The sequence below is a fragment of the Esox lucius genome, chromosome 15 (genome assembly GCF_011004845.1).
Source record: "Esox lucius isolate fEsoLuc1 chromosome 15, fEsoLuc1.pri, whole genome shotgun sequence".
NCBI lineage: Eukaryota > Metazoa > Chordata > Actinopteri > Esociformes > Esocidae > Esox > Esox lucius.
The window spans coordinates 16,105,122-16,131,587 of record NC_047583.1 but is presented as its reverse complement, the minus strand read 5'-3'; the positions used below and the strand labels follow the sequence as shown (position 1 = coordinate 16,131,587).

The 26,466-nt window shown below is 42.9% G+C and overlaps 3 protein-coding genes across 4 annotated transcripts in view; 1 reads left to right on the top strand and 2 right to left on the bottom strand.

Annotated features, from left to right (window-relative positions):
- The window catches only part of tdrd9 (tudor domain containing 9), a 19,699-nt gene extending 8,413 nt beyond the window's left edge, over positions 1 to 11,286 (bottom strand). The window contains exons 1-15 of one of the 2 annotated variants that reach the window (XM_020054170.3): positions 11,168 to 11,286; positions 5,707 to 5,801; positions 5,525 to 5,592; positions 4,903 to 5,124; positions 3,619 to 3,741; positions 3,344 to 3,424; positions 3,090 to 3,254; positions 2,895 to 2,998; positions 2,618 to 2,740; positions 2,425 to 2,509; positions 1,941 to 1,998; positions 1,740 to 1,844; positions 1,495 to 1,592; positions 1,043 to 1,174; positions 572 to 737 (exon numbers count right to left, since the gene is read on the bottom strand). In XM_020054170.3, coding sequence (XP_019909729.1) covers positions 572 to 737; positions 1,043 to 1,174; positions 1,495 to 1,592; positions 1,740 to 1,844; positions 1,941 to 1,998; positions 2,425 to 2,509; positions 2,618 to 2,740; positions 2,895 to 2,998; positions 3,090 to 3,254; positions 3,344 to 3,424; positions 3,619 to 3,741; positions 4,903 to 5,124; positions 5,525 to 5,592; positions 5,707 to 5,801; positions 11,168 to 11,286 — 1,744 coding nt within the window. The remainder of the gene's footprint in view (positions 1 to 571; positions 738 to 1,042; positions 1,175 to 1,494; positions 1,593 to 1,739; positions 1,845 to 1,940; positions 1,999 to 2,424; positions 2,510 to 2,617; positions 2,741 to 2,894; positions 2,999 to 3,089; positions 3,255 to 3,343; positions 3,425 to 3,618; positions 3,742 to 4,902; positions 5,125 to 5,524; positions 5,593 to 5,706; positions 5,802 to 11,167) is intronic. The other variant, XM_010878839.4, reaches the window with a different exon arrangement.
- On the top strand, positions 7,142 to 12,671 carry rd3l (retinal degeneration 3 like). Its single transcript, XM_010878838.3, has 3 exons — positions 7,142 to 7,763; positions 8,302 to 8,639; positions 9,036 to 12,671. Exons 2-3 carry the CDS (start codon positions 8,323 to 8,325, stop codon positions 9,397 to 9,399), a joined length of 681 nt encoding a protein of 226 aa, XP_010877140.2. The 5' UTR covers positions 7,142 to 7,763; positions 8,302 to 8,322; the 3' UTR covers positions 9,400 to 12,671.
- kif15 (kinesin family member 15) lies at positions 11,517 to 26,466 on the bottom strand. Its single transcript, XM_010878840.3, has 35 exons — positions 26,317 to 26,466; positions 25,548 to 25,590; positions 23,769 to 23,955; positions 23,435 to 23,511; positions 23,299 to 23,336; positions 23,113 to 23,210; positions 22,852 to 23,031; positions 21,976 to 22,185; positions 21,712 to 21,837; positions 21,434 to 21,556; positions 21,140 to 21,281; positions 20,960 to 21,048; positions 20,640 to 20,849; positions 20,350 to 20,527; positions 20,037 to 20,178; positions 19,717 to 19,858; positions 19,081 to 19,266; positions 18,792 to 18,920; positions 17,731 to 17,836; positions 17,334 to 17,496; positions 16,675 to 16,825; positions 16,453 to 16,538; positions 16,281 to 16,359; positions 15,614 to 15,700; positions 15,406 to 15,510; positions 15,171 to 15,293; positions 14,916 to 15,062; positions 14,752 to 14,829; positions 14,509 to 14,673; positions 14,142 to 14,245; positions 13,989 to 14,055; positions 13,840 to 13,877; positions 13,596 to 13,728; positions 12,027 to 12,158; positions 11,517 to 11,946 (listed from the first exon to the last, which is right to left on the bottom strand). Exons 1-35 carry the CDS (start codon positions 26,333 to 26,335, stop codon positions 11,905 to 11,907), a joined length of 4,125 nt encoding a protein of 1,374 aa, XP_010877142.1. The 5' UTR covers positions 26,336 to 26,466; the 3' UTR covers positions 11,517 to 11,904.

The following is a 26,466-nucleotide window of genomic DNA, read 5'->3' as shown; positions in this document are numbered from 1 at the left end:
AATCAGGGGTACCAAACCAGGTGCAAATGATTGAGTAACTTCCTTCTGTAAAGGTCAGAAACTTGCTTTGGTTTGGTCTTAAATGGTTTTGTGGTAACTCATCATGCCAAGATCAAAAGACCTGTCAGTTGCCCTCAGAATATGAACCCCTCCAAGTCCCCAAGACTGGAAGGGGTTACAAAGCCATTTCCAAGGAATTCAAAGTGCAATATTTCACTATCGGACAAATCATCTACAAATTGTGAAAAGTCCAAACCACTGGCAATTTACATAGGACAGGTCATCCCACCAAATTCAGCCCAAGTTCCGACCAAAAGATGCTTATCGAACTCTCCAATTGGGCTACAACTATCGATTATTTCAAGAATTGAGCAATTACATACATAACATGCTTGATTATTTACACAAAACAAAAAGACACTGCTCAGTTTGTGGTGTTGCTTTTTCCACAGAACAAAAATATACAAATGTGAAGGGTTGCTCCAAAGTGTCATGAGTTGAAATAAAATTCCCAGCGGGTTACTTTTTCACATGACAGTACACACAAAGCAGCAACCCAACGCACTCTGACCTATGATGAGACATTCCTGTAGACAGCCAAAGACGTGGCCGAGTACGATCATCTTCCCCAAGTGAAGGTCCACAGGCAGGTGAGCCAGCATTCGACCCAGGAACGTCAGATCTCCATCAAAACGCCTCTGTGCTTGACCGTCATTCCCGATAGACAGCGCGCCCATCTATAACACACACCCATGTCATGACAACTCTCCTTCTTAGTGTCACATACAAGTGGTCCCTGTCCATCAAAGGGTCTAAAGGACCCATCCATCACACTGGACAAACGCTACTGACAGAGCTAATACTAGCCGACAGTGGTTCTGACACAGCAGAACCAAGAAGATCTGAACAACATAAACACACACTGACAGATTTGCATGTTCAGGAATGTTGTAAGAGTCTCATTGGAAAACTCTTGACAAATACAACCACTAAACGATTTTATTTGCACTTTCGGGACCGGGATGTCAGCAGGACCTCATACCTCTTTGAGCTGGAGCACTGTCCTTTCGATGTCACTGAGGTTGGGGGGCGACAAGGCAGCGGAGAGGAGGGAGCGGGGGTCCCCCATGTCCAGCAACTTCACCTTCAGCATGATGTTGGCCAGCGGGGCACGCTGGGATCAGTACAAAAACACACAAGTACTTACTGTCAGAAACCTATATTACCCCAAGAGGACTGCAAAAGATGCAGCATTCCCCCCACGCAACACACTGCATAGACACACGGACAACAAAAACCTATAATTATGTTAACGGGTAGAATGTTTATTTGAGAAGTCAAGTCAAACATCACCAAACATGGCTGTCAATTTATATAATTAGTCTGAACAAACCAGCAGATGTAGACTGTCTGGACACAAACGGTGAACTGATGAATCAACATCACAGTTCTCAGCTTGATTCATTGCCATGTCAGCAGGCTTCACACTCTTACCATCATCTCAGGGATCACATAGTCTGGGACCTCGTTCCTCCAAAACTCCTTGGTCACTAGTCGGTAACAGTAGCCCTTAGACACACGCCCAGCCCTGCCTGAGGGAATAGTGAGCCCATACCAAAGCCTTTCATTTCTTCTACAAAGACTTCATTTAAATTCGACTTCAAATAGAACTGCCCCATTTGGTACAGCAGCCAGAATGGTTGGCCACCGAGGTGTGACTGCATAGTTCTGAACTGTACCTTTGCGCTGGTTACAGTTGGTCTTGGAGGCCCAGGTGAGGCGGAGGGACTGGTAATTAGTCTCTTTGTCACAGACCATGTGTCGTGCCAGACAAAAATCAATCACTGGCAAATAGGAATGCATTACAACAAGACATTTGGAGGAAATACAATGAATTTCTGTCTGTAAACATGGCGAATGAGGAAAAAGGAAACACCCACCATATTTGACATCTGGGACTGTAACTGAGCTTTCTGCAATGTTGGTAGAGAGAATAATCTGTGGAGACAATGAAAGAACATAAAACACAGTCCCGTCTTTGTTGGACGCTTGGTATGACATTAGGATGCCGTCTAAATACCTACACACCAACTTTCAATGAATAAGAGGGAATGTAGAGTTATGACTATAGTTTTTCCAACAAGGAGGGAAACAGGTTGGACACACAGCGGCCCTGCAGCCTCTATGTGCGATGAAGACTGGTCCCGAACCAGGGAATAAGCACTGCGCCAAGCACGGAGACGGGACTTCCAGCTGGCTCAAGCCCTCATTGGCTTTGAAAGTTGTAAACTTTAGAGTGTTCAGGCGTGGAAGCAATAAGAGCACCTACCCCAGAATGGTTCCTTATTCCCTTCCTTCAGGGAATGGACATTAGAGTGGTAACAACATAACATTCAGTAGACTGGGGTTTGGTGTGATGAATACCTTCCTGTACCCTGGGACAGGCACCAGAAAAACCCCATTCTGCTCCTCCAGAGTGACAGAGGAGTGGAGGGGGTACACCTGCAGTCTGAAACACCATAATAGCACCTTTAAGTTTCTACTATGTAACACACACAAACACACACACGCACCAGAGACATGAGGCTGATAGCACGTCTGCACACACAGCACCCACCTCTTGCGCACAAGCTTGGACAAGGCCTCCTGCATGTAGTGGATCTCAGCCAGACCAGGAAGGAACACCAGCACACTCCCCCTGTCTGGCAGACCCAGGCCTCCTTCCTCCTTCATCCTGCTACTGACACACACACAGAGACGCCGCGTCGACTACTGACACACACAGAGACGCCGCGTCGACTACTGACACCCAAGTCAACAACAATAACACAACAAACAGTGAAGGAATTGATCAGGTGAGATACTGTGGAGTGTACAGCCAATCAATATCTAACCTATGATCTTTGGCCTCTAGCTCATCAAAGCTCTGGATCAGGCTGACAGCCACGTTGTACATCTCCGTGGTGATGTAAGGGTCGTCTAGATGCCGGGTATCCACCTGATTGGACAACACACATAGCCAGCGTCAGGTCAATCTAAATCCTGAGTCCCAGCCAGATCCACAGAATAGGCCTCCCGCCCCCACTCACGCTGTAGGGACTCAGGGAATGGAGGTCATCCAGGTAGAACTCCTCAATGGCGTATGGAGCACCCTTCACCTCAAACACATAGGCTGGGTTCGTCTGGCTGCGGATCAAGGTGCCAAAGTACTCCGCAAACTCCTTACAGTTGATGGTGGCCGACATGAGGATAACCTGAATGAAGGGGACAGACGGCTGTGTGACTGCTCAGTCTGATGAGGGGGACGTGGCGGCCAGTCCTGAGATGAGAAGCGCTGGCTCACCTTGACATAACGAGAGTTGGAACGGAGGAGCTTCCTTACAACCAACAGGAGGAAGTCCAGCTCCTCACTCCGCTCATGAACCTAAAACACACAAAAGAACCCTGCTTTCTGACTGGCTCATCCTGGGCAGATTATTTTTGTTATTAAGTTTTGTTATCAGGTACTGGGAGACAACGTATGACAGATGAAATGGTTATCATTGCCAAGTCATGCAGTAAGTGTAGAGCACTATGAAATGACAAGCAGTCTCAAAATGAAAGGAGAATCTCTTGTACCTCATCTATGAAGATGTGGGAGAACTCAGTCAGGCTCTTGGCTGCAACCAGTTTCTGCAGCAGCACCCCAGTGGTCATGTAGATGAGCCTTGTGTGTTCAGTGGCCATCTTCTCCAGGCCCACCTGACACACAACATGAAATACACCTTTTACTTCCCCTCAAAACTATGTTATTACCTACCGTGGGCCAGATGGGATTGCCCCCCGGGTCGGATCATTGGTTTGCCCACCCTTTTGCTTAACGGTCCTTGGCCATTAAGTACTAACTCACCACGCAATGTGACACAAAAATCCTGAAATGACCTGTCCAAACATTTTACCCCGAGGAGTCGCTATTATGTCCTGCTACTCAAGTCCGAACTCACTTTTAATATGACTTTCAAAAAACTCAGTAAGAAACGAGATAGACATGGACAGAAAGCACTGCAAATATCCATCATCCTGCCCTCAGGAGAGACACACAAAGCCAACACTAAGATGACAGTATAAAAGCAGCCCTCCCTCAAGGCAGGAGTGACACTGGAAGGTCACAGTGGAAGCAGATAATCTGATCCTCTCTAAACATGCTCAATGCCCCGAATCCATCAGTCTCCCCAGTACCAGAACAACCAAAACACAACCACTAGAGAACCTATCAATTGGATAATGATCATTACCGGGTAGTGAATGTAGGGTAGAATTAGGGTGGCATTCTTAGTGTCTAGTTGCTTAGTGTGGAACACAGGGTTTCACCAACAGCTCTGCTTCGCTCCTTCACGTCTCATTAACACACACAGCAATATACAGTGCGGTCGAAACTGTAGATTTGAAGCCCTCAGGCATTTCACAGGTCAGCCCATCACTGTCTCCCCTCTCGCAGTCACTATCTGACTAGCTGTGACATCATCAGCCCTCCTGCACACCGCAGCAGAGCAGACAGACCAGAGAGGAGAGGCGAGTTATAATTAGACTCTCTCTCTCTCGTTCCAGAGCTTGACACAATGCAACCAGACAGCCTAGAAACAGTCCAGCATGGAGGCCTGTCCACTCAACTCCTTCCACTACTCTCTCTGGGAGAGACACGTCAAGGGGGCTTTTTGTAAAGAGCTTCATCGAGGGATAATAACACGGCTGGAGGTGTAAGACTGCCCTTCATTAAGCAACCTGAAAATATATTCTTCTCCTCCCTGTAACTATTAAAGGGATAGGTGTGCATACCAGCCTTGGTAACACATACGTTTGTTTTTAGAAGCATTATATTTAAATGGTATTGTTAACAGGGAGTGTTGTGGATTCTTTTCCGACCTGGTATCCCACCAGACTACCCAGGGTGCACTTGCGTTCTCTGGCGACCCATCGGGCAATGCTGCTGGCAGCTATTTTGCGAGGCTGGGTGACCACAAGGTTACAGGGGGCGTCCTTCTCATTGTAGTAATCCAGGATAAACTGGGGCAGCTGGGTAGTCTTCCCACTGCCTGTAGCTCCTCGGATGATCACCACAGAATTGTTCTCAATCAGCGAGATGAGCTGGAAATACACACAGAACTGAACATAAAAAACAGCGGTGGCAACATGACACTATAGCCACAAACTACGATTTAACCATCTACATTAAAGTACCGAATTCTTGTAAGACAACACATGAAATTCTAATTTGTAAGTAGGAAATAAGTAGCCCCCTGCTACTGGCCCAACTCCACAGCCTTCTGTTTTTAGTGTTCATGTAGTAACAAAGTGGGTCAGCATGCCCCTCTTGTTGTGCCTGTCTCCCTCAGATCAGTGTTCTTCTGAAGCACACAGTAAAACACTGAATGCAACTATGACCTGAGGAACTGTTGATGAAGACAATCTCTGTTTAAGTCTATGACCTGAAAAGCTCCTGAAATGGCAGGAGTGTCTATGAAGTCTGACTACTAAAGCATTTTACCTCCTGTCTGTTCTTTGTTATGGGCAAGCTGGGGTACTCATAACTGGACAACAACTGTGGAGGCCCACCTAGAGATGAGGAAACAAAGGTTTGCATAAACACATCCTCCAACAATGTTCGAACTTTAACTGAACACACAATATCCTCCATTCAGAAGCCCAAATTATCAGTGTGTAACTCACTCTCTGGAATAACAGGCTTTGCCGTCTTGTTTCTCAGGCCCCCACTGGCCTGTTCATTCTTTAGGCTGCCCTGCTGTTGGGGAGCATTTTCAGGACTAGAGGAAAACACACTTGGACAGTAAATATGAATGAATATAACAGACAGTGGTTACACACCTGGCAAAGAAATTGCTACAAAAGCCAAAAAATGTGTAAATGAAGTCCATATCTTTTGTGAAAATGTAGGCTATTATTATGGCCATACAAATGAAATGTAAACTGCATAACAGTTAGGCAAACAAACAAAGGTAATAATACCCCCCCCAATAAAAAATTAAAACACACAACACCACATTACACTCACTCTCAATTAAGGTGCGCTGCTGGGAAACCTCTCACTAACTAAACTGATCTGTCCCCACAAAAAAATTATCTCCTGTCCCAGCCTACGCTCATTTCTATAGAATTCTTCCTCTGTTAGCTGCATCTACTTCTAAAAGCACCCATTTTTGATTTACTTTTTAATGGCCAAATTCAAATTTAACAATCTAGAACTTGACTTGAATGTCACTCCTGTTCTTGTATGAATCCAGCAAAAACCATCAGCACTCTTTCCCTCAGGAGACAAAGATTTGTCATGGATCTGCGGATCCTCAAAAAGTTCAACAGCAGCATCATTGAGGGCCTCCTGATTGGCAACACAGCTTGGCAACACATTCACAGTCAGTCTACACCTGTTGTTGACAAACAGTGACCAATAAAAAGGTCTAATTATTTCAGGTTTTGGTTGGGGATCCATATAAGCACAACGACAGATGTAAAATAGGTATTATATACTGAACAGTAATGATCTGAAACAAAAGGTCCCAGCAAAATTTCTCTGTAATGTGAAATCCATAGATGATGGGGGCTAATAACATTTATTTTAATTGACAGATTGCCTTATCTGAAGAGTAACTCCGTTAATGTTTTGAAATTGTGGCATGTTGACATTAGTTTTCTGTTTAGTGTCAAATACATTTGATTGATTAATATGTAGCCACAATGAATCATAAAGTTCTACTGATTTCCATACATCAATGTAAATGATACATTTACCCAAGCAATTTACAGTGGAACAAGCTAATCCATTTCAGACTGTAGGGGCTACAACATTTTGATGCATCAACAAAAGTGAGCCAGGTTGAAGTCTGTCTTTAACATACCACAAATTGATGTTTCATGAATAGAAATTATACTTTGAAATAATCTACTTAATCATGTAGAAACTAATGAGCCAAAAAACATGCTGTGATTTCACATGAAAATGAGTTTGTCTTGCTAATGTGAGCAGCACAGAGCTAATGTGGTTATGTCCAGTCTAATCATTTCTTTCTGAATTCCCTTCACATCACTCAACCCCCCCCAACCCCTTGCTCTCTCTACTGAAATTCCCATTTCCCTATTTGCTCCGAGTTTCAAGCATTGTTCCATCTCTCCCTCTCGTATTCTGTAGCTGGGCCAGTCAGGCCTGGGGCAGTGTGTAAGGGAGAGCAGTCCCCGCCGTCTCAGCTTCTCTCCAGGCCAGACGAGGCTTTAATCTACAAGCAGGCAGGCACTGTCAGAGCTAGGAGCAACTCTCTCTCTTTCTCTCTCTCTCACACACACGCACTTATGTACACATGCGTTGACACACGCACTTCAGCGTCTAACAACAAAATAGCTGACTTTACAACAAAGCTGGAGAAATGAGAGTGAGGTGAACAGAGAGGAGAGGTGACAGCACAATGTCAGGAGAACACTGAGAGCAACTCTACTGCGAACAAGCCACAGGACAGAAGAAACAGGAACGAGTGAAGACAAATGCAATGCAGTAGAGGAGAAACCGAAGACCTTTTCTTTACAGATAGAGAGCAGAGCAAATTGTTTTCTATCGCTCTGGTCTACGGTCCAATATCCTGAGATTTGTGACTTCCCTGGCGGACCCATGGACAGAGTCCTGTGGAGATGCTACTCGGTGAGACGCCAGTGTTGATCTCTCTTTATCACAGCCTACGTCTGGCTATCTCCCTAAAGACTCATCACTGACGCATTTAAAAGTAAGTACCAACCCAGCTAAGATTCTTTCTTACTCGTTAAATGTTTTATTTAAAATGTGGCATGAGAAAGTTGTATACTGGTATTAGCGGCACAATCAAGCTGGTTTAAAATAAATTAGCTTAGTAAGTTGTGTCGGATCACAAAAACAGGGGGTCTGTTTTTGGACATTGCTGCCAGCCGTACAGCACTGCCTGCCTTATTCACCGAAAAAGACCTGTGAACCCAGGCACTGTAATCTGTGGACCTCAGCTGGAAAGTAGATTGAGAAGCATCAGTCTGAGGAGATTACTTCAAACCCACACCTGGCCACCCTACTGAATTCAGTAAGAATGTCAGCGAAGACTATGAGAACACTAATGATGACAGGCCAGCTTTTGCTCCATTCTACAATTTTCATCATGCCAACTCTTCCAGTGTAGAGGAGTCAATACAACTGCAATCCTGGACAGTTTGGCTAAAACGGACTTCGGGGAAAGGGGGAGTTTTTCCTTGACACTTGTGGAATGATATGTAAAATACTTTCTTTTTTCTATACAGCAGCCGCTGCATTCCTCCACCATGCCCCTGTTCAGCTGGATGAAATGGTTGCGTGCTGAAGGAGAACAGGCTCAGGCTGACGGTGTGCCCACTACGCCCACAGGGGTATCCCCAGGCTACACGCTGATCAGGGAGCTGATGTGGCATGTGGAGGAGAGGGAGCGCCTGGCACGGGAGGTGGAGCAGGAACACAGACTGGCCCACAACACTGCAGGATATCCCAGCCGGCTCCAGAGCTACCCCAGTTTACGCGCGCTGATTCCCGCATCGGAGCGCCGACAGTTAGAGCGTTTGTGTGCCCAGATCCAGCCTATGCACACGGCCATGGTGCTCTCCAGGTACATCAAATCTGCAGCCTTTTCGTATTACCATGACGGGTCCAAAACAGCCACTGCCCCCAGACCAGGCTAGGAGAAGCTCAAGGAGAGGGGGGGAAGCGGAGTGAGACACCAGGGAAGCCACTTTGTGTTAGTGTCACAGAAGTAGGTCACATAGGGTGTGAACATGCAAAGGTGAAGAGGACCCTATGGCGCCAAGCATGGCAAAAACAACCCCCGGGGAAAGACCTTTGCATCAGCAGCAGCATATACCTCTTCAAAAAGACATCCCAAAACCATCACTTACAGTCATGGTGACTTACGTATGAAGCTCAGCCTTCTCACCTCACAACAATGCATGAAATAAGCATTGTGTATTTAAAGTCCTTCACCTGTGTCTATATGTTTCACATGCAGGTTCCGTGAGGTGCTGGCCACAAACAACATCCCGCCCTGGGAGCTGGTTTACATCTTCAAGCAGGTGCTAGGGGACTTCCTCACCAAAGACGAAGGGGAGGAAGAGGAAGAAAACTCACTGCAGCCAGCACTTCGAGGGCAAATGGAGGCCTGGACCAACCGATACCAAATAAAGCAGAGCTTTGTCACACCTACCGTGCCCGACTGTGGTGAGCCACAGAGAAGAGAGATCCCAACTATCTCTGGCTATATCGACCGCACCATGAGAGGCCTGTGTCCTTTCTCTATCCATAGAGACTGGGACCTCCCCTACTACTACCCAGTGTGGCAATCCGCCACCGAAGCATACAGCACCACACTGTGAGAAGGTGCCGTGGTAAACTTGTGCCCAACTCAAAACATTGTACCTGCTATCCTTTCTAAAAGCAAAAAAATAATAATCATAAAAAACTAAAAATGTATTAATTTCAAAGAATCAACTGCAACAATTTTCCAAACACTTTGGGGGAGCATATTCACAAGTGAAACAATGGATACTGCTACCTAGCTGGAATAGGGGGATCACCTGAAAACGTTTTACATTTATATTGCTAGTTTCTACAATGGATAACCACTGACCGCCAAGGAGCCTGATACCCCACTGGATGTATACATCTGAAGCATCAGGTTGTCATTTCCACTCCCCGTAGGGAGAGAAAGCGTGGTGGCCAGGCAGAGGAAGGATTTGGAGCACTTAGAAAAATTATCAAAATAGTTTTTAGTTGCCAAAAATACAGTATGTCAAAGTGGGCAACACTTTATACTTGATTTTTAAAAAGTGCATTGTTTAGGAGGCAAATTGAGATACTAGGTACACACATTGCAAAGTAGGCTTTTCTTAACAATAACGTTTGAACTTGCCAATATAGTTCAAAGGTTTGTGCTTGGCTCGACTCACGTCTTTTCCTAAGGCTCACGTCTTCGCTAGCCTCCCATTGGACACAAAACAGCTTCCGGGCTAATTTGTTCAAATTCAAATATTTGGGAGGTGGCCAAGTAGTTATTGCCATTGCTTCAGGTGTACATGTACTGCTGCAGCATGGGTTCGAATTTGGACCACTGTTCTCAAAAACCCTCTCACTCTAATAAAGAATAGAATTCCTGAAAATATAAATATGCTTACATAACCTGCTACTTAATTTGCACTGGTTTTAGAAGTAACTTAGGAGTTACTTTGCTAGTTAGCTAGCTATGTTAGTTAATATTTCTATTAATTAATTGGAAAGCTATGTAGTGTTTTTTTTTTTTTTTGGAACATAGGGAAAGGGGACATTTGTCAAGTTGGACCAACCAAGATTTTAGGGTTAATACTTTTCAGGTAGCCTAGAAAATACGTTTACATTACCAGTTTGGGAATTCAACACGCAAGCTTTCGGTTACTCTTTACATTCTCAGCTAGGTTACCTGAGACCATTATAATCGTTCGCCAAACCAACAGCAACTCAACCTTGAGTCACCAGATCCGAGCAAACAGGTTACTTGTTTATAGGCTTCGAATGAGTAATCAAACCTGATAGGCGGCTGTCCATGTTTTACAGTACATGCCCAATATTTTAGTCGTTCATCAAAGTAAACAAATTCATCTTTATTTGACTGTGGAACACATTGTATTGTGGATAGACATGAATTCTCGCGATTTGTAGACTCCTCTCGCCGTTTCTATACCACACACATGTACTTGCCGTGCACTATTTTATGGTCATAACGTTAATAGTGTAACCATTTCTGCACTGAACTGTCAAATTTTTGGGTTTGTCTTTCAAAAGAAACTTTACAGTACTACATTACAAAAACGTATTCAAGTAAAAACGGTATAATTATTCAACTGTCTATGGGTCCACACCAAAAACCCTAAATAAACAAATCAGACAAATGTAGTTACAATAAAACACAGTACATGCAAGTATTGTAATTAGCTAGTACAAAAGCATTCACACATTTCCAGTTGTACAATACAATAACATTCAACTGTTGTTTGCTAGTTAGCTACCTAAGCTCTCAACAATGAACATATCCGAGTTAGGGAACACTCCCAACTCCATCACCAATTTTGCTAGTTAGCATTAGCTAGTTGCTCCGCCAACAGAGCTTACCTCGGTATTGATGACTCCGACTTTTCTTTTGGCGCTTCATCTGTGATTCTAATGTTAGCAAATTGAGTCCCTAATGTAAACCATTCCGTTATCTGTTCTGCAGTTATTGCTTTCTTCATGTTTAAAACTAACGTTAAAGATTACAAGAGCGCTGGTATGTACACTGCAACTGTGCAAAGGCGACACAGAACTGTTTAAATTGGTTCAAAGGCACGTGACATTACACCTGCAGGGGAGTGTGGGACTGAATCCAACATCTATTTGCATGCTCGATCTGTCGTAAATATGTAATTTGAATGCAAACATCAGAAAAAAACAAGTTTTTATTCGATTATCCAATAAACGTAAATCATGTAACAAAGAGTTTATTAGATTAGAGTAGCAGCAGACAGAGCACCAAGAAATGACTTCCACGCTAACCTATTCTCAGCACAAATCTGAAACGTAAAATTAATAAAAACAACACGAGACAAACAATGCTCCAAAAGACAGGATAAGACGTAGGCATGTTGAAACACAGCGTAGAAAACAAATTCGCCATTAAGAGTTCTGGTTAAAGTACACAATTAAGTACATGAACCTGGGAGGCTGCAGTAGCTGCAGGTGAGAATAAGTAGCCTCTGGTTCCACCTGCAGAGAGGTAGTGGCAATATCGTTCTGTTCAGGAGAGGTGTTCCCAGTTAACATGAAATGTTCAGCCGCCAAAAACTGCCCAAGCATTCCAGCTTCAAGCATTTTCACTCACGCAAACTCATTTCCGATCTGAGTTTTTCGTTTTCCTTTAATAGAAAAAAGTGGGTTACTTATATTTTACAAATACAATGAAATGGGACATGTGACGTGCTGAAATTATTATTACCTCTTGAAGTTTGGTGTTCTCCTTTTTCAGCTTGACCAGGTACTCAATCCTCTGCTTATGGTTCTTATGCCCCACAAGCTTACCATTCTCTTCAGACAGGTGGTCAACCTGCTTACGAAGAACTTCCACTTCCTGTAGGGAAACATTACTGCCAGTTTCAGAAAAATTCTGACTTTTACTCAAACTATCATTCATTACAAATCAGATGTTTTTGTAATTATGGATGGGGAGCCTTGGAGTCCATGGGTTCCCTAATCAAAGTATTCCAACACACAATCAAAGAAATTTGTATTTAAGCAGAGAGCTTTTCAAGAGCAGAAATATGTTATGTTTTCTTTAGTTAAAACTGACCACCAAAGAACTGTCAGTTATGGATATGATATAGTGAGATATTTGAATGAAGTGCAATTGTGGCAAAACTTTTGGCCATGACTGTATATATTTGAAACAAAACCCATCTGTGTTATCTAGACTGTAATCACATTTATGGTTTATGTTTCTTATGTTGCAAAGGGAATCGCAGCCAACACCTTGAGATTAAGATTTAGAATAACAAATTGTATTTGCACATTCTGCTTGTTGTCCCAAGTTTTTAAATGTTTTTTTAAATATAAAAAAGTCCACATCATTATGTATAATTGTATGCTGGCGTCAGTGTGTCTAAATAAAACATTTGAAACAAAATAATATATTTAATGAGGAGTGTCATCTTTCTTCAGTCCACTGCTGGTAGAAGTTGATTAAGGCCTATAAACATGAAGGCTACACTAATATGTAGGGAGGGTGGGAAGACGGGACCAAAGACTCAGGCATGCAGCCAGGTGGTCAAATCCTGGCATGAGAATACCAAAATTGCCCATGGGTTCCTCACAGGGCGGCCCATTTTGGTTTTATCCCAGTGGGGCAGACATGTGAATGTTGGACCGGCCTGTTGTCATGGTCTAGCAGTTCCTTGTAGTAGGTTGTGCACCTGCTAGCGTAATCAGAGCTGTTGGCCAGGACAACAACCAGGACCTTCTCCATCAGTGTGTGTGCTTATAATGCTTGTGATGACAAACGAAGCGGAACGGCTCGGCAACAAGAGCACCATAAGACACTCTCTCAATCTTCAACTATCCTGGTCTGCTAGCTGTTGCTGCAATGCGACAAAGACTTTAAAGATGAGAAAAGAAAAAACAGTGGCCGTTTTGTTTTTATTTCCAAATCTGAAAGACATTCCATTTGTATCCTAGGGTGGTGCAGCGGTCTAAGCTGCTGCCTTTAGTACACATATACTGATGCAGCTTGGGCCCCCTGCTTTCATGCACACTCTCACCTTCATGTTTCCATCGCTTTCTCTCAAAGCATGAAATATAAAAATGTATATACACATCGATGATGCTGAGGGCAAAGCCAAGCGCAGCCAAGAAAGATCTGGGACAATATTGCCAAATTCTAGCAGGTGCAATAACAATTCCCCTTGATCTCCCAAAGAAAGGGTCTTTTTTTTGGGCAAAGAGAAAAGTAAAAAAAAAATATATATATATATTATAATATAATATATAACCAGAACCTCAGACCCGTTCTCACCTGATTTAGTCTCTCCTGTTCTGGTAGCTTCTGGTTAAGCTCTCTCAGCTCCAGGCAGCGGTTCCTTAGCTCATCAGTCAGCTTCTGGACATGGGTCTGAGACTGGGCCAACACAGACTCCTGACCATGCAGTCTAATCAATACCAAAAACACAACAAACTTTGTAAAACCTTTGCATATTCACTAATAATCTACATTAAAAAGGGTCAGTGATGAGAGAACATAGAGCATGTTATTCATGTACCTTTCCTGAGCCTCTGTGAGCCTCTGCATTATTAGGCTCTGTAGGTGGAAAAGAACAAGGAAATATGAAAAAACACTCATTACCAGTAAGGGTTTACACAGTAATACATGTTCAGGAGAAAACGGGAAGTGGCAGATTGCTGCTCCCACCTTTGCGGTCCTCTCCTCCTGCAGCTCCCTCAAGACATTCTGGTGAAGGACCTCGTTCAAAACAACACTGGCACATGAAATACATCCATCAGACACCAGACAAAAACGTGGGTTGCAAAATTAATTGGTTAATAAATGTTGGGAAGGACTAACTCATTTGCATTTCCATTTTGAGCCAGTTGGTTCTGCTTAGTGTAGAACTGGTCAAGTAGACTTTGAATCTCTATTCGCACAATTTCTTTCTCAGTCAGCTGAGCCTGTAGGAAATAAACACATTAGCTGAATTAGTTGAGTTTTAATATTAATTCGGTAATATATCTCAAGGTTTGAAGAGGCAGCAGGCAGCCTAGCAGTTAGAGGACTGGGGCGACAACCAAGGTGACATTTTAGTTGTTGCTCCTTGAGTAAGACACTTTCGGTAAGTTGCTCTTGTCTGCTAAGTGACTAAAATGTAAATGATGTTTAGTATTCATTACAACCACCACTAAACAAACAAGCAAACAGAAAACACACAACACACCTTGAGCCTCTGTATCTCCTCATTCTTTGCGGCTCGTTCAGCACTGAGCTCACTGAGGAGCACCTCCATAGTAATCATGGAGCAGCGTCGGCTCTCAAGCTCCCTTTCCTGGCTCTCTAGCACCTTGTTCAGGTCATTGTTGAAGCTCATGGGGGTGCGAGGCGTCTGAAAGAAATCCGTGAGATTAGCAAACCCTGGTAGCACACAAACAGGAGAAAACCAGCATACAAAAGCCTCCATTACCGGCGTCAGGACACCAGGGGAGACATGATTGGAACTCTCTCTGACCGTCCTCTCAACTGCCTCATGCTGCTGTTTTAACTGGTGGAAAGCAGGCACAGAAATCCCATGAGTGAAAAGAAGAAAGCTAGTGGAAGCTGTTGATACGTTGTTTTCAGTGTCTTCACCTTCTGCTGGAGAGTTTGGACTGCAGCCTCCATCTGGGCATTCTGATCCTGCGAAGCTTGGAGAAGACCTGCCTGCTCATCCAACACCTTGGTAAGTCGCTCCACCTCTTCAGTGGCATAGGCCACCTCCTCCTGTAACACCTCCACCTGAGGACCAAACATCCGTCCAAATGTGTTGATAATGGGGACATTTGGGCATATCATTACACCAAACAGGTCAAGAAGCTACTTGTTATATTTAAAATGGACTCTTACCTCTATCAGATTAGAAGCCACCTTCCTTTCAGCTATTTCTCTCAAGTCCTGTAGCTCTGCCTCCATCCTCAAGTTGTGTTCTTTGATCTCCTCTCTCTCTGAGCAAGCAGCACTGTACTTAGCCTATCAGAACGTAATACATTGGTCAACTACATTAAGAATTATATATCACTACAGTAAAAAGTGTATCTGTTAAACATGATCACTACTGAAAAGTACAAAAACAACTCCGTACTGTGAGGTCCTTGACATCTCCAGACAGCATGGCGAGGCCCTGGACCTTCTGGGCCAGCTCACTGCGGAGGTCTCTGGTCTGGTTGATGAGCTCCAGCACTACCCCCTGTAAAAACAATACAAACACACATTAAATCATTGATAACTGAATTAGAAACTATAAAATCAAATATGAATAAACGCTGGTTAATTAAGGCAAACCGACTTACTTGGTCTTGCTCAATCTTTTGCTCAAGACGTGTTATGGTCCCATTAGCAGTAGTCAGACTTTGATCGAGGCTTGCCATAATAGAAGCCTATTCAATTTAAATACAAAACGAAGACAGTCATTTACAATAAGAAACCATGATCCAATCTATCAAATCATATTCAACTCTATGACTAAAATAGTGATCAAGAGGTATTTAGCGGCACAGTGTTCCAAATCACTTGCAGTTTTGAGTTCAAATCCAGTTCACGACATTTCAACAGTATCTGGGGTCCCAGAAAGAGTGGAGAAAATGTGCTGAGCAACATCCAGGTAAAATAGGGCTGCCGTTTCAGGACGCACACAAAATGTGCTATAACAGAGCCATACAAGCTCAATTATGGTTGTTGGTCAGAGAATGTGCTTTCCTCCAAGTATACTTCCTGGTTGAGCACACCGTAAAGTAAGGAGCAGTAATTTGGAGAAAAACATTAAATCAACTTTCTTTATTAGGAGCCATAAGCACCTCATTCACAGCATGGAAATTAACATTAAACTTCAAATAATGAAATAAAAAAATGTATGTTACAAAACGTGCATTTTAATTGAGTTCTTTTTTATTTGAAGTTGAATGTTTATAAGAAACTAGTAATTGCCAATCTTGTATATACTAACAATGAATGACAGACCTGTTGTTTGTTTTGGTTATTCAGGTCAGACACTTCCTTCCTTAGCACTACATTCTGCTCCATAGTCTGAACAAGCTCTCTGTGAAGAAACAAAACAAAGAAAAGTAATTATTTTTTTAATATTTTTTTTTATGTTTCATGATCTGCAAATAGAAGCCTTTATATGACTCACTCTAAAGTGCTCTCCTTATCCTCTTTCAACTGGGACGTCAGATTGGTGATATGTTCTCTTTCAGACTGCAGGGCGTTAGTCAATTCCTACAAAGGAAGCAATTTGACCATCATGATAAGGTAAATCACACAACTCCCTTCAGTTAAACAGTAATGTAATACAAATGAGACAGTTCTTAAGAGAAAAGCAGGGCTTGGTCGTTTTAAATAGGAGCTGACTGACCTTGATATGAGCCTGCTGAGCGGTGATCTCCTGCTGCTTCTCCTCTAGCCACTGCCTGGACTGGTCTGCATCAAACTTGGCCTCGGCCTGGAGCTGGTCAAAGGCATCCTGCAGAGACCGCTGCTCCTCCAGGAGCTGTTCCCACTCCCGCCTTGGGAAGAGAAGGACAGGACATGAGGGGAGTTCACTAATAACTTTGATAAGACACAGTGCATGGTCACATTGCATGTCAGAAATTAAATAACACCACTACGCATCAATTAAGCTTTTCATTTGACAGGTCCAATAATACATGGAATGCTGCATTTGGTGACTTTGCATAGCACGCACATGCTAATCTCAGTGACACTACTGTGGCCAATAGCACTGACAAAGCTGTAACAAACAATCTCAGAACAAGCACTGGCCAGCTGTGTTTACAATACCATTTTTACATTAGGACATTTTTTATTTTACCAAAATGGAAATATACCTGTGTGAGTATATTATATAAGATAGAGCAATAAAAAGGTTAGCTAGCAGTCGGATTCTCCCAGACATGCAACCATCCCAAAGGCAGGGAGGAATGACCATGATCATGATGCGGCTGACAGCCAGACTCTTTAAATACAACCAAACCAACCTGTTTAAAAATAAGAGCTGTAGCCATGCATGCGTACCGGACTTCTTGGAGCTGTAGCTGAGTGCTGATCAGGCTGCTGGAGAGGTGAGATATCTCCTTCTCCTCACCGTGGGCATCAGACAGCTCCTTCTTCACCGCCGCCAGCTCCCGATCTGAGGACTGCAGCACCAGGCGTAGGTCATGCACCTCACTCCTCAGCACTGCAAGAGAATGGATTCATCCTGGTACTCACTGAATATTACATTTAACACAAGTCCAGGAAAAAGACAAGCCTTTTTGGACTCAGTAAATGGGACAATCTGATGGTTTTGACAGTGGGATTTCACACAGCTGTGTATTGCAGTTGTGCCCTAAACAGGTTCATGAATACAGTCTCAGTCAGCCAGAAGGCCCAAGGCAAGTCAGGGTCTCAGGTTTATTACTGGTCATCTTACCCTCCCCGGTCTTCTTTTCAGCATCTAAAGTCTGCTCCAAGTTACTGACAGTCTCCCGAAGAACCACCTGTTCTCTGTTCCAGTCATTTCGCTCAGTGGACAAAAGCTGAACATGGAAAAGGAGACTTTTACTATTGCTTCATAAAGTCTGTAACTGTAAACCAATAAGTCAAGAGTTGACTTTTCAATCTTACACAGGGTCAGTCAAAACAAACTTGAATATCAAAGATGTAGACACATTTTGACAATTGACATGACATGACTTTTAACCAAATTTCCACATATAACAAATTGCAGCAGCAACTATATAAGCATACATGTGGTATTGACAGATCAATCACAAGCACAATATGTATTTTAATATGCCAAGTCTTTTGTGCAAGGCACCTTGACCAAGTATTATACCTGTTTATAATCTATAAAAACTGCAGTCAACTCTGTCTGAAGAGCTACTGGATGTGCAGGCTATTAATGTTTATTAAGGACTGGTTAAGCAGCCCTTTCAGATTATTAGAACGGGCTAGAACCAAAGTCTGCACGAATGGCTGTGCTGGAGGATGGCTGTAAAAAAAAAAAAAACACCCGTCATGTAACAAAAAAGTATGTAATTACAACCAAACATTTTTAATAGCTTTATAACATAATCACACAGTGATCCTAAACAAGTTACATTTAATGGCGTTTTCAAAAATAACTTTGGGATTCACTTGATGATTATTTAGATTTTGCATAGTTCCAATCAACAGAATTGAAAAGAATCACAACTAATTCAATGGTGAAGTTAATAATTTCTTTAGTAAAAATGTATTAATTTAAAAAAGTGAATATTTCAAAAACCTAAATCCACTTTGATTGGTCAATGGAGAGAGGAATTTGAACCGACTACCAATAAGAGTGATCTGACTTCCAATAATACCAGAAGTACATTTTTGTGATACATTAACAGAATAGTTCAGTTCATTTCCAAGTTATCCAAAACAGTCCTAAGTCCACGATTTTCTAATTACATTACTATCATGGAACCCTGAATATCGCATCAAAAGTGGTTTCAGCTTCCCTACCTGGTCCTTGCGGTTGGACTCCTCAATCAATCCAGTCACCTGCTCTTCCAGCATGGCGATCTGCTGCTGCAGCTTCCTGCTCTTCAGCTCCTCCTGGTCCAGCCGGGTCTGCACCAGACTGGCTTGCTCCTGCCAACACCAAGGAAAGTAACAGATTCACTGATTTGAAGAGAAAGAGACGTAAGAAGGTTATGATTAGGGCCAGGCTCTTCGCCATATTAATCAGATGGCACAACTTATACGGCACAGCAACCAAAACACCTGAAGTGGTAAAGCCCGTTTGCTGTACCTGCACCAGTTGCAGCTCCTCAGTCAGAGCCACACAGGCCATCTCAGTCATCTCTGGTGGAGGCTGCTCACTCCGGATGTCGTCCATGTCCTCATCTTCTCCCTGGTTTTGGTTCAGGTGCTCAGGACTGGAGAGAGGAACCAGACGGGTCCGCAGGTTGTAGGCCTTGGTCGGGGTGGTGAGAATCTGTGGTACAAAACAATGCCAGAGAAATAAAAAATAAAAACATTCACTGGGAAGCCACATGGGCAATGCAAATTAGCCAGCATGCACAGGGAACACAGAGGCATCAACAGCAGGAATGTCCTGGCCTTAATACTTTCTACCAGCTTCCTCATCTGCCTTGGGAACCTGCTAAGCTAACGGAGCTCATCGGGTGATTGAGCACCACCTCACACGTGAACCGCCCATGTGACTTTCTGATTAGAAGAGCAATTTGGGGAAAAAGTAGTTTAGCTTAACACTGACGCCTATGACAAAAATCTGTAATGGAAGGTGTATTCTCTTGCAAGCCATATCCACAAATAAGGCTGACATATTTTTGAGACAGCTCAACATGTAACCTACAGTTGAGGCACAGACTTAAAGGGGCTTGGAACCATTAGTAAAATACAAAACAAATGCAACCCTCCAAACCTTGATTGTTTCAAAGTGAATCTTATTCAGCTGTGAAACTTCCTGTTTCTTGTGAGCTTTTGTGGCCTCAAGAATGCTCTCCAGATGTTTGTTGGACTTATTCAGGTATCTCTTCTCAGATTCCAACTCTGACATCTGTTTTCTAGAAAATAAGGAACAATCCTTAAACATCTAAACCACAATGAGCATATAACCTAAGCAGAGCGACAATAATGGAAGTTCCAAGATCATTTTCATGCAACAAAATCTGTTTGTATTTTGTCCATGAACTCAAGGGTTCATACTGAAGAACCTGAGGCATCTTTAAAGTGGTTCCTTACTTGGTGAGCTCCTTATACTCTTCAAAAGCTTGGATGGTGGCTGTGAGCTCTGTTTGTTTCTGCAGAAACTGGGCCTTCAGCCTCTCCATGGAGATGGCAGAGATGTTCTCAGCAGTCACTGGAGTAGAGTAGGATGTCTGAACTGCAGAGAAATCTCAAATTTACTATTCAGAATAATACACTTATATAGTGAACTATCATGACAATCATTAAGCATAATACAAGCATTTTAACTATAGCAATAACCAGGCATACTTGATAAGCACAAGACAGAACTGATAGGGTAACTTCTAGAAACAGATGAAGTCCTCACTTTCATCAGACCGTTCAGTCTCCAGAACCCTCTGGAATTCTTCCTCTAATTCTGCAGCAGCTTGACAGGCAGCCTGCTCAGCTCTCCTCACAGATTCAAGGGAGCGGAGCTGTCGATTCTCCTCCCTGAGGCTGTAGTTTTCTGCTGCGTACCGGGTCATCTTCGGGTGATGTTCAATCTATAGGACAAAGGAATTTACTGGAATTAGGGAGTATGTAAGTATGTGTAACTTGAGGGGAAAAAAATCCCAGTCAGATTCAGACTTAAGTAACATGGTCACCAATCAATACCTGGTCCCGGAGGATCTTGATCTCCTCCTTGAGCTTGTCGACAGGGGTTTGACTCTGCGGGTCAGACAGTAAGACCTGGCCATCCTTCAAGCTCTTCTCCAGGCGAGAGATGTGCTCTTCTCTGAACTTGAGAATCATGCGGTTGGAGTGGATGAACTTCTCCTTCTGAGCCCAGGCCTCCTCAAGCTGAGCCACCTTCTGGAGCAGCATCTAAAGTTGGGAGAGGGTATGGTAACACTCTAACAACTACATATTCCGACACAAAATGATATAGTTGTTGTCTGTTCGTAATAGTTGTTCTAAGATACAGAAAGCCATACCTGCTTGTCATTTTCACGCTTTTTCCACAGACGCACAGCTTGTAAAAACTTGGTCTTATATGACGCGTCAACACCACATTTAGTCGGCTCTGGGGAGACAATAACACATCTTGAACTAACCAGTGAGTCAGAGTGGCAAACCCTTGGTCAGATTGAGGCAAACCTGAATATCAATCTTACCAGTAGGTATCTGGGGCCCTCCTGGGGCCACATCTCCATTATGTGTCTGGGCAGACAGTGCCTGAGCTAGCAGCTCTTTCAACTTCTTTACCTCAGCCTGTAGCTGCCTCACATTCCCTTGCGTGTCTTCGTTGATCATGGCCTGTTAAGGTACAAAACATTTATGAAGGAGATGGTTAAAAGGAGCACAAGCAGAATCTAATGCTATCATGGCTCACTTTATATACATAGAAACCATTCATATACTTATCATATTTAATCATCATTGAGATAAAGCCAACTTTTCATACTAACCTTATTTTTGATCAACTTGGCTCTCTGGGCAAATTGTAAGGTGGACAGTGTTTCCCCAAAGCACTTAGAGCCGGGATGCACGTTGGCTATAATGTAGGTCTTAGCATTTCCTCCAAGAGAGTCCTGCAGGGAAACAGTTCTGTTAGCACATACCATGAGCGTCAACAGCACAAGACCATTCCAACTGTTTTCTCCTCATTTTGTGAGACTCTAGGGCACTGTAACAAATTCCAGGAAAGGCCATTTTTGGCATCATGTCACATATAAGTGTCTCATACCCGAAGCAAGAAGGTGAGTTTGGAGTCCCTGTAGCAAATATGCCGGCTCTTCCCATTGGACACATCCACCAGCGCCATGATCACCTGACCCAGGCACATGAGTGAGAGGTTGATGCTGCTGGCTTCCTGAAAGAGGACAACACAGAGGGTAAATGTCAGAGGAGTGATAACCATATAACAGAGTGTGTAATTCACACACACAATAACACATCCAAGTTGAAATGCTGCATTGTGAATGTTCATCCAGTGGACAGGAGGCCTCACCTTCAGTCTGGTACCCTCCGTGTGCGTGTCCCTTTGCCTCTCAGACCCGGCCAGGTCTACCAGGTTCAGCTGGGACATGCGGATGTTCACCACTTCCTTAGCAGTCTCCTTGGACTCCAAGGTCATGGTGAAGACAGCATGGGACCGCGAAGACTCCCTGTTCATGGAGGTGGAGGCCACGCGCCGATTACGCCAGCCCATCGACAACACCTGAGCTCGCATACATTTCGACATGTCAAAACCATCACACTCAAATTACATTTTCTAAAAAATTAGCCTCGTGATAATACAACCCTAAAAATCCCCATGTCAGCAGACAAGCACTTTCAGTGAAGAGTAAAAAGTTGAATGATGTATTTTGCATGATTACTATTATGCATGGAGTGCTAAGGCGTATATATATGATACTTGGTATTCTTATTCTTGTATATAAATGTTCGTTATGATGTCATGTTTTATGTAGAACCCAGGCAAGGGTGTCGGTTTGTACTGGGGAGGTCAGGGTTAATGGATCCTAAGATTTTCACTCTGTTCCAGGGGTGTCAAATTGACCCCCATGCAATATTGTGAGGTTCATGACACTGCCCCCCCCCCTCCCAAATCTACTGCCCTGCCCCTGCACCCCCCCCCCCTCCCAAATCTACTGCCCTGCCCCTGTACCCCCCTCCCAAATCTACTGCCCTGCCCCCCCTCTCCCAAATCTACTCCCCCTGCACCCCCCTCCAGAATCAACTGCCCTGACCATGCCCCTCCCTCCCAAATCTACTGCCCTGACCCCATGAATAGTAGCTACTTCTTAGGCATGCAGGGGGATCCTGAAAAAAAACATTATCATGGTATCATTTTAGCTCACATTACAATTTAATGAGTAATTACCTGGTAAGCTTCCGCAGCTGATGTGACAAACTTCTCCACAGCCCCTTCCACAAACACCCCCTTCTTGATGTTCTCTCTGAGGAACAGGCTGGCTGAAGCGCTGTCCAGTAGGTCATAAATCTGCTCATTGTAGATCTCAATAAAGGAGCATTTGCACAGAAAGCTCTTGGTATTCCCAGACTGTCAGGAAAAATAAGGGATGTTACAACAGAATTCCACATAGCACTTTCGGGATTTTAACGTCAGCTCCTTTCTGCTCACCCTCTCTACCTCCCTGTTGATGAGGTAAAACAGGTACTCAAAACTTCGAGGGATAACGCCACGTAAGTCATCAGTGAAGTTGTCGGAATCAGACGGACCTGAGGAAAATACATGCAACCTTTAGCACTGCAGAAAATGAAGGTGTCTTTGCCAGCAAGCAAAAACAGAATTTAATAAAGCACTCACCAAGCATTGTGAATGTTTTCCCAGACCCAGTTTGTCCGCTTCAGTAAGAAAAAGAAAAATTATAATTTTACAGCACAAATTTTTTTTTGTCATTACAGCACTGTAAAGCTGGAAAACAACAAAGAATGACACTCACTAGGCAAAGATGGTTCCATTGTATCCATTCACACACGACTCAACGATGTTCTTGGCCACAATGGAGAATACAGAATCCTGGGGCACAGAGGAAATGGATGGAGGGAACAATCAAAATTAAGCTTGGTTTCAACACACTGCTTTATACATTAATATTTAAATGGAACTTACTGATAATATTTTTATACTATTTAGTATACAAAAGTTATTCTAAATATGTTATTCCAAAATAATATACTTTAAGAATACTGCTTTTTCGGCTTGGGCCGACATGTCAATTGCTCCAGGCTACAACAGCAACAGTTTAACTAACAGTTTATACAAATGGCACTGACCTGGGAGGTCTCCATGTCAGCAACATGGTCATAGATAAAGGGTCTGGGCTCTGGTTTAGAGTTCAGGAGGATGGTGTTGGTAGAGGTGACAGTGAGACATTGGCCTTTGTCTCCATCAGTGGTCAGGCCAGTTCCCTTGGTCAGCGGTCTCACCCGCACAAATACTTTGATTGAGTCACTGTCACAACTACATTACAGTACACAAAAATACGTACGGGTTAACAATACACTAACAGTGTAGGTGCCAGATTCTGTTGTCTTGCCAATTTCTTACAGAATTGTGACAAAAGAGAATATGTGTGGGACGGTTCAAAACACACTTTGGGACGATACGACAGAAAAATACAAAATGCAAGGTTCAACATTAACGATGGCCCGCTAGCCCGGGGCCAGTAAGACCTAACATCGGGCCATGGGTTGAAAACGATAATGGCAATGGACAAGTACTGCCGTTCATGTTGTGGGTTCCCAATGAAAGCCGATAACGCAGGGTCGTTTATTAAGGGAATTAACAACTACCGAAGACCTGCTCTAAAGTCTTGCTAGCAATGACACATAAGAAGCCAGTCAACCAACTAGTGCAAGTACTGTATTGCGCCATATTTTTGTTACCATAAATATATTAACTGTTTTATTTTCATGTTTTTATGTCAAATAAGCATCTTCATGAAAAGATGATAATGATATTTATAGTAGCTAATATTTTGATAACCATAAATTAAAAAGTAATGATTTGCCTTCAATCATATTTATGTAAACAGCAATTGCTTCTATCAACTTTCATGTCTCACATGCAAAATGTTTTTTTTTTTTTTTTTTTTTAAATAAGTTCGGAACAGTAAAAATGCAGTCTGGGCCGGTAGATTGCAGACCAACTGCACCGAAAGCGGTTTTTGTCATGTAACAGATGGTTATATTCAGTATAGCTAAAGGGAAAACAAGAATTTATCGCAACAAATGGCGATAAATATTGTTACCCCCCGGAGGCGAACCCGGGTCTAACGTCTACGCCACAGACCAAAACAATATAAGCATCGTTATGTAATTATTTAGGTTATGTAAATGCAGAATAATTATATAATTATTATTACATTGTTGGGTTTTTAGGCATATAAGAATGCGAATTTCGTCCACAGACTGAAGTGGCGTGTTCTGGGAGTACTATGGTAATTCCAGGAGGTGTTTTGGTAATTTTGATCTGTATCTTAATGACCAGCCTTAGTCTGAGCATTTCTCGCAATCATGACATAACTCCGCTAAGTAGCTACATCAATCTGTTTACTAGCCGCCCACGTGTATGGTAGACCCGTTTGAGCCATGGTCAGGTAACATATTTTGCTGGCTGACGTTAATGTTAGTTACTATCGGATGAATGTCTGTGAGAAGCATAGAAAAACAAATCGGGGGAACACATGCTTTTTAGTAGGCTATATTGTGGTGTTAGGTTGTCCGGGCAGCTAGTGGTGGCATATAATATCTCACCATCATCTCCATGGAATATTATGTCGTTGAAGTTAGTTCACTTAATATATTAAATAATTTATAACTAAACACATGTGGTTTATGTAATGTCAACTGTCTGTGTCAGAAATAAACAAATTAATTAAGTGTTGCAAATGCCCTTAACCTATGTTGGTATTTAAAAAATGTATAAAAATACATTTTAGGACGCGTCAAGTTCAGTTTGGGACGGTTTGAATTGCATGTCGGGACAGTGAGGAAAAAAGTTAGGTATGTATTGTCGAGTAAGACATGTAATAAATGCAATAAGCCACATACCTGTTGGGTCCTTGTTGTTGCTGCATTGAGCCATCGGTCAATTCTAATTAGAAAGAAAACGTGTTATAAAGAGAACATAAATGTACATATTCAACGTTTGGACCCTCAAGCTAAAGAAGTACGTAGTTATTAGTACATCAAAACAAAGGCGTGCATCTCCAAATACTAACTGTTCAATCAAATGACAGAACCGCGATGGTTGTGTTGACAACATTTTAAAGGTCATTGTTGGTAGACAGGCTTAGTTGTGAAACGAACTATTAAAATAAATTAGTGATAAGTTATTAATTCGTTGTTTGTATTAAAAGTTAAGTAGGTATGGATTCCACGACCCCATGAAGAACCACGGATATACATTTAAAATATTTACAGTAGGTTAGCATAGTCAGAATGTATTTTTCACTGATTTTACTAGCAAATGAACACGGATCACTCCTTAATTCGACTCGAGACTGAACCCCATCAACAAGTGAAGTACAGCGAGCTAACTACTCAACTGGGCATTAAGTAATGTAAGTAGTTGTCTGGTCTCCTAGTAACAGCGTAGTAATGCTGTACTGTAGTTAGGTCAATTAACGTTAGCTAGTTTGACCGAAGCACCATAGCTAGCTTGTTAGTAGCTAAATGGCGCTTGCTAGCTTAACTTAGCTCCAGTCACCGTCAGAAATGTTGCTACTACAGCAACAAGCTAAGTTGAAACTTAACGTCCTCAATAGTACTGTATCAGAACCACGTCAGGTCCTTTAAAATATAACTTTAAGTGACATACCTTTCATTTTCGCAGTCATGTTGGATGTTTTCTGGCACGTTTTGCCACTAGAAAGCCATTCACAACAATATCTAAACTATATTCACAATTCACAAGAATCTATCCATGTTCAAATTTGGCGGGTGTGTTGTTGTAGACCCTAGTGACTAC